Below are 12157 nucleotides of genomic sequence, written 5' to 3' on the forward strand. Positions count from 1 at the left end.
CACATATTGTTGTATATATATAGTGCAGATCTCTCTCTCTCTCTCTCTCTCTCTCTCTCTCTCTCTATATATATATATATATATATATATATGCACGCACATGTTTGTGTTTAACATGTGCATGAAGCATTGAAGAGTTACTTCACACACAAATTGAAACACGTTTGACTGTAAAGACCAGATATCAACTGCTTCACTTGAAGCGACACCACTCGAGTGAAGCGCGCCTCAGCAGTCCATAGTCCGCCGGTGTCATGTTCGCATGTACGCACGCGCGCGTCTTTTGGTTTCAACCAATCAGCGCCGACGCAACCCACGTCACAGAGAACGTCAAAGTGGCTTTGAACAACAACAACAGCGAAGCTAGCTAGCCGACACGATGCTCGAAGCCAGACTGTTTTTTTTTTACTACAATAACTGTCTTGTCCACGTCGTCTTTCTTCGTTCCACTGGGGTTTTGCAAGTGTGTTTATAAAGAGACGAAAATCTCTTTACTCTCATGCTATACCCTCCTGACTACCAGGAAAAAAAAATGTCCAATCACATTTATTTTGAAATTCCCCAATCAGTGGCGGACCCTTAGGGCCAGCAAGGCCTTCTCTGCTGGCCTAAACATTCTGAGAAAAGTAAATTTAATCAATTTATTTTCTGAGAATAACATAAATTTAATTTGTTATTTTATTTTCATAAATATGTAGACAAAATTATTATTCTCTGTACTCTTTACGTCATATTATTTCCACTTGGTCGAGTAACATTGAAAGCCACTCGATAAATAACTTATTTATTATGGTAGAGTTTTTAACCAATCATATTTCAGCTAGCTTGTGTTGCCAGGTAAATTAAATTTGCTCAGGGCCTTCAGATTAAACAGAGCAGGCCCTGTGCGCTGTAAATGAACGGGCACAGTCAGCTTGCAATAGCCAATCAGATCACGAGTCTCAGACTTGTGATCGGACTCGTCTGCTACCAGGGCCAGCTAGAATGCCCTACGTCGAGGCTGGATGTGCGTGTTCGCTGATTGGACAAGCACCTGCTAGAGCTATCACTGAATTTTAACCCAAAATGGCTGAAGGAGAAGACATCGATCCGGTTGCGGAACTACTTTCCACTCAATTTTCAAGACGGACCTTCCACCAAAAGCTGGATATTGTGCGAAGAGGTCGCCCAATTCCTGTGCTACCTAGCCTGTCCCAGCAAGGAAAAGGGTTTGTCCGTCATTTTCAAATGAGCAACTATGAACGGTACCTGTGGCTCACAGCCTCTGAGAAACACTGCAGATTATACTGCTGGGAATGCCTATTGTTTGCAACGGACCGATTTGGTGTTTGGAGCCACACTGGATTTTCCAATTTAAGTTGTTTTACCAAGGCAGCAAGGAAACATCAGAGCACGGCTGGGCACTTGGAAGCTACGGTGCGTTTAAAAACGTTCGGGGACACTCGCATAGAGCTGCAGCTCAGTGAACAGGCACGCCGGGAGACGGAGCTCCACAACAAAAAAGTTAAAAAAAATAGGGAGATATTGAAAAGACTCATGGATTGTGTCATGTTTTTGGGAAAACAGGAACTTTCATTCAGGGGACACGATGAAGGGGCCGAGTCCTTAAATAGAGGTAACTACATGGAACTTATTTCTTTTCTTGCAGAACATGACGCAGAAATATACAAAACGGAAAAATACAAAACGATCTAATTCATGCTATTGCTGAAATGATGGCAGACGAGATCAAACTGGAGATCAAAAAAGCCCCTTTTGTCGCAGTGATGGTTGATGAAACCACCGACGTGGGTAACACGGAACAGCTTTCACTCGTCCTGCGCTATCTGACGGACACAGGTGTCAAGGAGCGTTTCATAAAATTTGAGGATGTAACCAGTGGCAAACGAGCTGATGACATTGCCGCTCTTATTTTCCATTTATTTGAGGAATATGAATGTTCTCTGGACAAAGTTGTGGCACAGTGTTATGACGGCGCAGTGGTAATGGCATCCGGGTTGAATGGCATGCAGGATAAAGTGAAAGAAAAGGCACCGATGGCCTTATTTATTCACTGTTATGCACATCATCTGAATTTAGTACTGATGCAAGGGACCTCAAAGCTTAAAGAGTGTAAGGTCTTTTTAGCCAATTTGAATGGCCTCGCTGCATTCTTCTCCAGATCTCCGAAGCGCACTAAACTACTAGGCGACATATGCAAGCATCGTTTTCCTCAGGTTGCGCCGACGCGGTGGCAATATACATCAAGATTGGTGAATGCAGTTTATGAGAAGAAACTTGCGTTGAAGGAGCTGTTTGATCACATATCGGAGCACCACGATGAATATGATCAGGACACTGTGCTTTCTGCTGATGGATTTACTGCACGTCTGGGTGATTTTGAATTTTGTTTTTTGCTCAACATATTCAATGGGATTTTTGAGTATGCTGATGTGCTTTTTGGAATACTTCAGACAAAATCATTGGATGTGCAATTTTGCATGGCAAGGGTGAACGAATTTTGTGACACAGTTGAGCGAGCAAGGGACAAATTCAGCGAAATATACGAAGAAACAGTACGCATCTCAGGTGCTCCAAGCGTGCGCAGAGGCCAGGGCGCGGCACAAGACGACCTGCGCGCACACTACCAACGTCTCCATACCAGCATTCTGGACAACATTCTTTCCCAGATACGGACTCGATTTCAGGACCACGAAAGACTGATGTTTCTCTCCCTTCTCGACCCTCAGCACTTTCAGACATACAGGAAAAAATTTCCACAAACAGCCTTCTCCAGCTTAACACGGAGCCACGGAGCATTATTTGATCTTCCCCGTCTTAAAACAGAACTGACTGTAATGTATGGCATGGTTGATTTTGAAGGGAGAAGTTCAGCTGATCTTCATGATTTTCTTCGGAGCAAAAATTTGAGTGAGAGTATGGGACAACTTTACACACTGGCCTGTTTGGCTGTTACGATCCCCGTGTCCACGGCATCTGTTGAGCGGTCATTTTCAGCGTTAAAACGGATTAAAATTTATGCCAGAAACACGACCGGACAAAAGCGGCTTTCAGCATTAGCTTCCATGTCGATAGAAAAGGACTTGCTGATGGACCTGAAACGAACAGAAAAACTGTACAACAGAGCCACTGAAGTGTTCCTGAGAAAAGAAAGGAGGATGGATTTTATTTTCAAATAAGCAGACGCCGTGGAGAACTACATTGGTGAGTAAATGAATTTTATTTTCCATTTCTTCTTGTCATTTTATTTCGTGAGTATTAAATTAATGGTAACGAAATAAAATGACAAAGATACAAAAATGTATCAAATAAATCTGCTCACCTGCAATTTATAATGGCGCATTGTAGTCACGTTCGTGCACTATAGTTTGTTCAATCTCAGCTGCTCAGCATCGTCAGTTATTTGCTGTTGTATAGCCGACTCTCAAAATGCAAATGATCTGTTTACTTTATTTTCAAAGAATAGTTTGTTTTGTTATTGTGTGGTTGGTGTCTTATATGAAACGGCGACATTGCGCAATTTATTGGACAGACTTGTTTAAGATCACACATCGTAATTTGGGTGGCATTTGGTAAAATAATTTGACATGGTGGATCTAATTCCCAAGTACTTACCAGATATGAAGTGAGCACTGCAAAGACGAGCATTATTAATTGTCTCCTCAGTCCAATTCTCACGTCGTAAAGCTTGTAACCAAAACTTTCGCCGGTTTTTCTGAAAGGGGTGTTTACCAGTAGGAATTCTGTAAAAGACTAGATCCCTTTGTGTGTTCTTTCTATTCCGACAACCCACGGCACAGCATGAGGACGGCATTATTCACACGATTTTGATCTGTTAAACATTTAGGCTCCTAAGAGTGTAACAATAGTATCGTTACATACTATTGCTAAAAAAAAAAATCAGACTTCATGTTCAAGCAGTTAGCCTAGATAAATATGTTTATAATCAATGTATGTATATGTTTATCACTAATGGCCATCCTCATCATCATCATCACTTACTTTTATCCACACTATGTGGTGGTATAACTTCATCATCTTGTTGAATTTTGTATTTAATAAACCGTTATTTTATTTTATTCTTCTTTTTTTTTTTTTTTTTTTTTTTTTTTTTTTTTTTAAGAAAACAAATTCCTTAAATATTAATTGCCTGGCTGGGTCCTGACGATCGGCTTATTTGCTTGTGATGAGCTTGCAAAAGAAAAGTACTTCTAATCTCTCATTCGCTGTTGACTGTCATCATTAATCTCTCTTTTTGCCTCTCTGCTGGACAGGTGGATATTGAACTTGCTGGTCTTGTGGAGGCAGGTGAATTGTTGGGACAGCAGTTGTTTTGAGTAATAACCTGCAGAATAAACATGAGGAGACACTAGAAATATATTTTGCTCGTAAAGCCTATAAAACCTAAAAAAAATACTATCACATCTTTTCTAACCCCTGTCTTACCAAATATTTAATTATTAAATAAATCATAAAATGCAGTAGGCGTGACAAATGATTGGAAGTTTTCCAAGAGGACGTGTCATATTCATTCGTCAACAAAGCAGCGCTGCCAACCTATTGAAATGTACTTCCAGAACAATTTGTCTGACTGCCATTATTACTCATCGCTGATATGAATAGCATCGATCGGAGTTTGCCTCGAGCCGAAAACTAACGTCGCTAGCTTCTCCTGTTCAACGTAACTTCTCGAGTTAGCTTTCGGCCAACGTCGCTCCCTTCTACTGTTCATTCCACAAGAGTTGGCAGCTATGCTTTGACAAAATCATCATCATCTATCCAAAAACCACACTTACTTATTTGCAAATCCTTGATCATAAGCAGACCGGTTGAGAAAACAGGCATCTTTAAAGTGGAGATAGCAGAGAACGCTCGTCGATGACGGCGTGAAATTCATTCGCTTCGTGCGAATAAAAGATGTCCATTTACGTGCCCTGCTATCCTTCGGCCACTGGTATAACTTTTCTTTCGATTGCGAACAATACATCGCTACACACCGCCGTGGCATCTTATTAACAAGCAATGCAACAATGCTGACGACCCTGTTCAATGGCGGACTTCCCTCGCAGGTCACCAAGTGACGTCATTTCCGAAGCTCGCCAGAGAAAAGCATTTTCGTTGTCAAGGGCGTTGCTAAGGGTTAAACAAAGAATCCGGAAGGGTTGCGTTAAAAAAATAACGGAAATATGCTTATAATTGTTCAGATATTACTCAAAAACATGGTTGGCCAACTTTACTTCACATTTGGGTTTTAAGCCTCCAAGATACGCGCGCAGCCAGACTTAATGTATGCATACGTCACATGAAATTAATCTATTGTCTTTGGTTTAATTCATTTCTCCTTCTGGTACCGAATGAGCGTTTTCACAGCAGATGACAAAGAGGGCATTTGATTCACTCGTAGCTCGCCACAATTGTAAACAGGAAGTGACGCGAGGAGAAAATAATTATGGGTAGTGTATTTTTGATGCTACCCGCCAGAAATAGCCATATTGCGTCACTTAAAAAAAACATACAAGTCCTTAAACCTAGCAATGATACTAAAACCCTCTATTTCCACAACTAATGGAAAACAAATGACTTTAAATACTAGCTTTGAGGACGAGGGCTATAGAAAATGGGTGTAAACATTTAGTTTTAGGGCAGCGTATCCAACGATATTTTTAATTTCAGAGCAATTTGTACAAATTCATTATTATTCATCATGAATTCTATTATAGTATTTATTTTACAATATTATTCATTCATTATATCAGTTGTACATAAACCAGCAAAGTGATTCACAGTGATATTGACTGAGACCTTTTTTCTATTACTTGGGAGAGTTATGTTAATCATAAACCAAGCCTCTCCCAAGTTATGAAATATCAAATAGGTTGCCGTTATCAGAAATATTCTGTTTTGAATTTGTTGATGCAAGTCTCTACCCAGTCATTTCACTTTGTAATGAGCATGCAATATCAGCCACAGAAAATACACTATGAATATCATAGCAATCCCCTGATTTGCATACATAGTTGCTCTGAACACGTAGATTACAAAATGCAGCTCCCTGATGTTATGTCCACTTCTTCCTCCTTGAGGGGGTGACAGTGAAGTAGAAGCTTCAGGCTTTACATGTTGCAGTCGTGTGTTCTCATGTCCCTTTGCGTACCACTTTTACAAAAACACATCACTTTTTAGTGGGGGTAGGAAAGGAAACCAGCTGCCTGTTCACCTCTCTCAGCTGAGCACTTAGCGTCTCTGTGGTGAATGTCAGCTCGGCTACTTGAGTCTGTAGGCTGGTGAGCGTTTGGTTGAGCTCGTCCTCCTTGCGACGCGAGTTAGCCGCCTGCCTGGTGTATTCCAACACCATGCACCCGCCGCCCACGAGGAAGATAATCGTCTCGCCGAGCAGCTCGGCACCCAGCTCAGCAGCCGCGTCCTCGTTCAGTGGCTTAATGTTGGCCCCACGGAAACCCATGATGCGCATCTTGGTTCTCATCTCGATCCAGTGGTACACTGCAATGACATTAACAGATAAAATATCACATTATGGAGGAGTGGGGGAATGTGCATCACCATGCAAAGGTTTTGTGATTATTTTAATAATTTAATCTTTTGATTAAACGATTAATCAGATTTTTTTAAAAAACGTTTTTTTAATTTGCAGCCCTTTAGTCAAAATCTGGACATTTTTTAAAAGATATTGAAGCTGCAAGACCCTGACCATGAAGGATTTCAATAAAGGACAGACAGCGATAAATACTTGGGGAATATATTATTAGTAGCAAGTAAAAACGATATATCGAGGAATTGGTTTAATGTGGAACCACCTAACCGGGATCGATGGATGGCAATTGTGGAGGAAATTCATAGAATGGCATTTCAAGTGAAAAGTACAAAAACCTAAAAAGCGACGAACACAAGAAATGAAGACTGAAATCCTCGCAAATGTGACTCCCATTCATTATTGCACTCCGACTTTTTTTCATAGACTGTTTTGGCTGTGTGCAATAAAAACTCGAGTGGCAAAAAGGAATACATTTTTTATCGGCTCGATTGGCTTATTTGTCTTTTTTCTGTACGTGTTGGGGTACTTAAAAGATGTTTACACAGAAATATAAATGAATGGCTGCCATACAATTGTAAACAGGAAGTTGACGCGAGGAGAAAAAATTATGGGTAGTGTATTTTTTGATGCTACCCGCCAGAAATAGCCATATTGCGTCACTTAAAAAAAACATACAAGTCCTTAAACCTAGCAATGATACTAAAACCCTCTATTTCCACAACTAATGGAAAACAAATGACTTTAAATACTAGCTTTGAGGACGAGGGCTATAGAAAATGGGTGTAAACATTTAGTTTTAGGGCAGCGTATCCAACGATATTTTTAATTTCAGAGCAATTTGTACAAATTCATTATTATTCATCATGAATTCTATTATAGTATTTATTTTACAATATTATTCATTCATTATATCAGTTGTACATAAACCAGCAAAGTGATTCACAGTGATATTGACTGAGACCTTTTTTCTATTACTTGGGAGAGTTATGTTAATCATAAACCAAGCCTCTCCCAAGTTATGAAATATCAAATAGGTTGCCGTTATCAGAAATATTCTGTTTTGAATTTGTTGATGCAAGTCTCTACCCAGTCATTTCACTTTGTAATGAGCATGCAATATCAGCCACAGAAAATACACTATGAATATCATAGCAATCCCCTGATTTGCATACATAGTTGCTCTGAACACGTAGATTACAAAATGCAGCTCCCTGATGTTATGTCCACTTCTTCCTCCTTGAGGGGGTGACAGTGAAGTAGAAGCTTCAGGCTTTACATGTTGCAGTCGTGTGTTCTCATGTCCCTTTGCGTACCACTTTTACAAAAACACATCACTTTTTAGTGGGGGTAGGAAAGGAAACCAGCTGCCTGTTCACCTCTCTCAGCTGAGCACTTAGCGTCTCTGTGGTGAATGTCAGCTCGGCTACTTGAGTCTGTAGGCTGGTGAGCGTTTGGTTGAGCTCGTCCTCCTTGCGACGCGAGTTAGCCGCCTGCCTGGTGTATTCCAACACCATGCACCCGCCGCCCACGAGGAAGATAATCGTCTCGCCGAGCAGCTCGGCACCCAGCTCAGCAGCCGCGTCCTCGTTCAGTGGCTTAATGTTGGCCCCACGGAAACCCATGATGCGCATCTTGGTTCTCATCTCGATCCAGTGGTACACTGCAATGACATTAACAGATAAAATATCACATTATGGAGGAGTGGGGGAATGTGCATCACCATGCAAAGGTTTTGTGATTATTTTAATAATTTAATCTTTTGATTAAACGATTAATCAGATTTTTTTAAAAAACGTTTTTTTAATTTGCAGCCCTTTAGTCAAAATCTGGACATTTTTTAAAAGATATTGAAGCTGCAAGACCCTGACCATGAAGGATTTCAATAAAGGACAGACAGCGATAAATACTTGGGGAATATATTATTAGTAGCAAGTAAAAACGATATATCGAGGAATTGGTTTAATGTGGAACCACCTAACCGGGATCGATGGATGGCAATTGTGGAGGAAATTCATAGAATGGCATTTCAAGTGAAAAGTACAAAAACCTAAAAAGCGACGAACACAAGAAATGAAGACTGAAATCCTCGCAAATGTGACTCCCATTCATTATTGCACTCCGACTTTTTTTCATAGACTGTTTTGGCTGTGTGCAATAAAAACTCGAGTGGCAAAAAGGAATACATTTTTTATCGGCTCGATTGGCTTATTTGTCTTTTTTCTGTACGTGTTGGGGTACTTAAAAGATGTTTACACAGAAATATAAATGAATGGCTGCCATTTACTGTCGTTGAACTGGAAGCTGTTTCAACAGGGGTAACTACATTAATTTAATGTATATGCTCAACTGAAAATAGCTAGCTAAATATCCTGATCAATTTAAATAGGTTGTCACAATGCGGATAAGTTTATTACTCCTATTTTTATTTAATAACTGCCAGGGTGAGGTGATAAAATTCGCCCTGTGTTGTGTTGCTCCACAAGCGTTCAATGACATATAAGAACCGCCCACCCACCTGTTCCCGTCTACTATTGGTCAACCAAGAGAATTCACAATGCCTATTGGATACAGGGTTTTAAGAAGCGCAATCTCATTGGTCATCGGCGAATCTCCGGCTATATTCAGTCCGGGAATGTCTGACACTGAAGTCTAGCGGTCACAAGAGGCCCCTAAAGGCCGGTTACTCACGCTGGGCCGGCGGCAGGCAGATGTAATTCTTGAAAAACTCGCTACTCCGTGCCCCGGCTTTTATCCGGCTGGCGACGGGCTTGCTCAACTGCTTCACTCCGAGGTAAAGGAGCTTGGCGATTGGGAAGGCGCCGACGACCATCTTGGGGCGGAAGTGCGTTCACATTCAGGGGCGGTACGTGTGGTAAAAGTGAATCACGTGGTTACCCTGGTGACCAATAAGACGTAGCACTGGCACGTCAGCTGACGCTGTTCTGACAAAAGCACATTGGCCAACGAGTACATTCATTATGGTTGCACACGTAGTTGTACTTTGTACATCAATTACTGACTCGGAATTAAAAATGAAAACTGAGGTTACTTAACAATTTGGAACTATGACAAAATTCATACATGTTAATAACATTAAATTACAAAAAGTAATAAACGTTAATTAAAAAATAAAACTACATACAATTCGGTGTAAAAATGAAAAAAAGAGGAATGTTTTACCTGGCCTGCTTCGGCTCAAACACCTGGCTCGAGTTCCTTGCGTTTTTATCGGGAGGGGAGGAGGAGGAGGAGGAAGAGCAGGACTGCAGGGGCGGACCTGGAGCGATGTGTGTTCACGCCTGGAGGAAGTGCGCGCGAGCGCGCGCGCACACACACACACACACACACACACGCACACACGCGCGCACACGCACTCCTTCTCTCTCTCTGTCTCTCTCTGTCTCTCTCTCCTCTCTCTCTCTCTCTCTCTCTCTCTCTCTCTCTCTCTCTCTCTCTCTCTCGCTCTCTCTGCTCTGTCTCTCGCTTTCTCTGTGACTGTGCAGCCGACTTCGTGAAGCCCAGAAAAAAAGTGTTCCTTGATCAGGAGTCAGGACACGCAGATTTTCTGTCTGTCGGAGGACAACAGGTTTCCATTTTCTTCAAGGTAAGCGACTTCTCATGTGCATTCCTGCAAGGAAAGTTACCCGCACCTCCTCAAAAATGACGTTATAGTCTGTTGCGTAGAATTCTTAAAGGCGAGGGTGTTTTTTTTCCTCCTCAAACTATCGAACATCAGATGTTACTAATCCTGTAACAGTCTGGCTTGCAACCATGAAAGTACCACAGCCAGTTCCTCGGCATGACTATACGATATATTTCATGGAGGCAGTAAAGCAACGTAACAACCCAGATTTGTATTAGTTTCATGTTCATTCATGTGACTTTTTGGACACATTTTAGGGTTTTTAGGATGCAAGATCAATGACGTTGATTGTGATTGTCAGTGTTGCATGGACAAATCATAAGGATGCTAAAGTATTCAAAATAAGTTTATTTCTTGTGTTCGTTTAAAAAAACACGCACGTGAAGAGGACTAAAAAACTCACATATTGATCACAATATTATACGAGTTATTGACAAGGGCAACATGGTTGTCCTGGGGTTAGTTAGAATGTCTGTCTCGTAGTTCTAATGTTTAGGGATCGAAACTCTCGTGGCCTTGCTGTGTGCAGTTTGTATGTTCGCTCTGTGCTTGTGTGAGATTTTTTTTTTGAACCTACTCCCACATTCCAAAAATATTTGTTTGCTCGATTGAAAACTCTAAATATATGAATGAAATTAAGATTATAGAGAAAAGGCACCAATGTGTCAAAGTCAGATACTAAGTTTATGAGTGGGAGTTCTGCCAGAGGATAAAAAGACACACACACACACACACACACACACACACACACACACGCACACGCACACGCACACACACACACACACACACAATTTTTACAAGACATCGAACTACCCGGTACTTTCAATGCTGTATTGGCTGAACACATCAGGACTTGCTCAGGACTTGAACCCCGAAGGACTTTTGGTATGAAGCTTTACAGGAATTGACACATATTTAGATGTGCAAGTCTCTTTTCACGTCTGCAAGCAAATCCAACCTGCTTGCAGAATGTTAAACTGGCACTCAGTCAAGCGGTATGTGGCCACTTGCTGCAACTTGTTGTTCAGCACAACAACACACATGCAAATTTCTCCAAAGTGACATTTCGTAGAATTCGTTCCGCCATCATGTCGGTAACTCCAAATGGTTGTATCTCAAGTCATTGTTGGCCAGTGAAATAAATAAAAATGGCATTAATCTGTTCCAGCATCCATCCCGCAAATTAATTTTTTGTTATGTCTTTTTAATCAGAAAAATAGCCTTCTGTCATGTAGCAATTTATAAAAACATACAGTATTTACGCAATTCAAAAGAATTTGACAGTTTGTGCGTCATGATGAATTTTATTTTGGCCTCTGCTGTGTGCTACTTGGCTACCTTGCAACAGTGTAAAACAGTCATTGCGACGCAAACAAAGAGGAAGATAACTACTTTAAGTAGCGGTGGTAATAAACATTTTGAGCTCTCTTTTTTTTAAAGAATTTGTCAAGTTGCTGCTTGTTGTGAAGTGACTTGAGTTGAAAGAGGCAAGTTGTTCCTGAAAGTTTTAGCCCAATTCCCAATTTACAACCTCAGGGAGTGAGATTTTATTGCAATAAGGATTAAGTTAAGCCTCCACTTTTTACAATGATTTTTTTCTTTTTTTTATTGTGGTTTAAAAACACACTCTGGGCTCACTTTGGGAAAAGCAAAACTTGCATTTACAAATAGGCAACACATGTTCTGTACCGTTCTCCCCAAAGCGTTTAATCACAGTTGGGAATGGCACACAAACAGCCCGTTGCCCCAAACCACCACTTCTCCCGTGCACTAACACTCGCTTTTTGGCACCCAACTGAAAAAAAAGAAAAAAAGCACATAATTGCTTGGAAGGGGAACATAAATTGTGGGAAAGGACCTGCAAATCTCTGCGTAACGGCACTTGCTTTGTTCCCTGTGTAGAAATGTTGTGGTGCACCACCGACAGATTCTTGACTCACATGGGGCATATGTAGTAAAAA

The 12157-nt window shown here is 41.0% G+C and overlaps 3 protein-coding genes across 8 annotated transcripts in view; 1 reads left to right on the forward strand and 2 right to left on the reverse strand.

Moving 5' to 3' along the window:
* Positions 1-5218: 5218 nt before the first annotated feature.
* LOC109510695 (optic atrophy 3 protein homolog) lies at positions 5219-6526 on the reverse strand (the record flags this gene model as incomplete). The annotated part of the gene is made up of 1 exon (XM_019861188.1): positions 5219-6526. A coding segment is annotated over one exon (354 nt), but the record flags the coding sequence as incomplete, so codon positions are not given.
* Positions 6527-7419: 893 nt separating this feature from the next.
* LOC109510682 (optic atrophy 3 protein homolog) lies at positions 7420-9859 on the reverse strand. 3 transcript variants are annotated; one of them, XM_019861177.1, is made up of 3 exons: positions 9734-9859; positions 9242-9449; positions 7420-8213 (listed from the first exon to the last, which is right to left on the reverse strand). In XM_019861177.1, the coding sequence occupies exons 2-3, from the start codon at positions 9381-9383 to the stop codon at positions 7885-7887; spliced, it is 471 nt and encodes a 156-aa protein (XP_019716736.1). In that variant the 5' UTR covers positions 9384-9449; positions 9734-9859; the 3' UTR covers positions 7420-7884. The 3 variants fall into 3 exon arrangements, with proteins under 3 accessions (XP_019716736.1, XP_019716735.1, XP_019716733.1); XM_019861176.1 differs by having other exon boundaries at positions 9242-9495; XM_019861174.1 differs by lacking the exon at positions 9734-9859 and having other exon boundaries at positions 9242-9593.
* Positions 9860-10031: 172 nt separating this feature from the next.
* ppp1r13l (protein phosphatase 1, regulatory subunit 13 like) overlaps positions 10032-12157 on the forward strand; it is a 19668-nt gene continuing 17542 nt past the window's right edge. For all 4 annotated transcript variants that reach the window (XM_019861500.1, XM_019861501.1, XM_019861502.1 and 1 more), the window contains exon 1: positions 10032-10157. The gene's annotated coding sequence lies outside the window, so the exon portion shown is untranslated. The remainder of the gene's footprint in view (positions 10158-12157) is intronic.

Source organism: Hippocampus comes, unplaced genomic scaffold, assembly GCF_001891065.2.
Source record: "Hippocampus comes isolate QL1 unplaced genomic scaffold, H_comes_QL1_v1.1 scaffold122, whole genome shotgun sequence".
Taxonomy (NCBI): domain Eukaryota; kingdom Metazoa; phylum Chordata; class Actinopteri; order Syngnathiformes; family Syngnathidae; genus Hippocampus; species Hippocampus comes.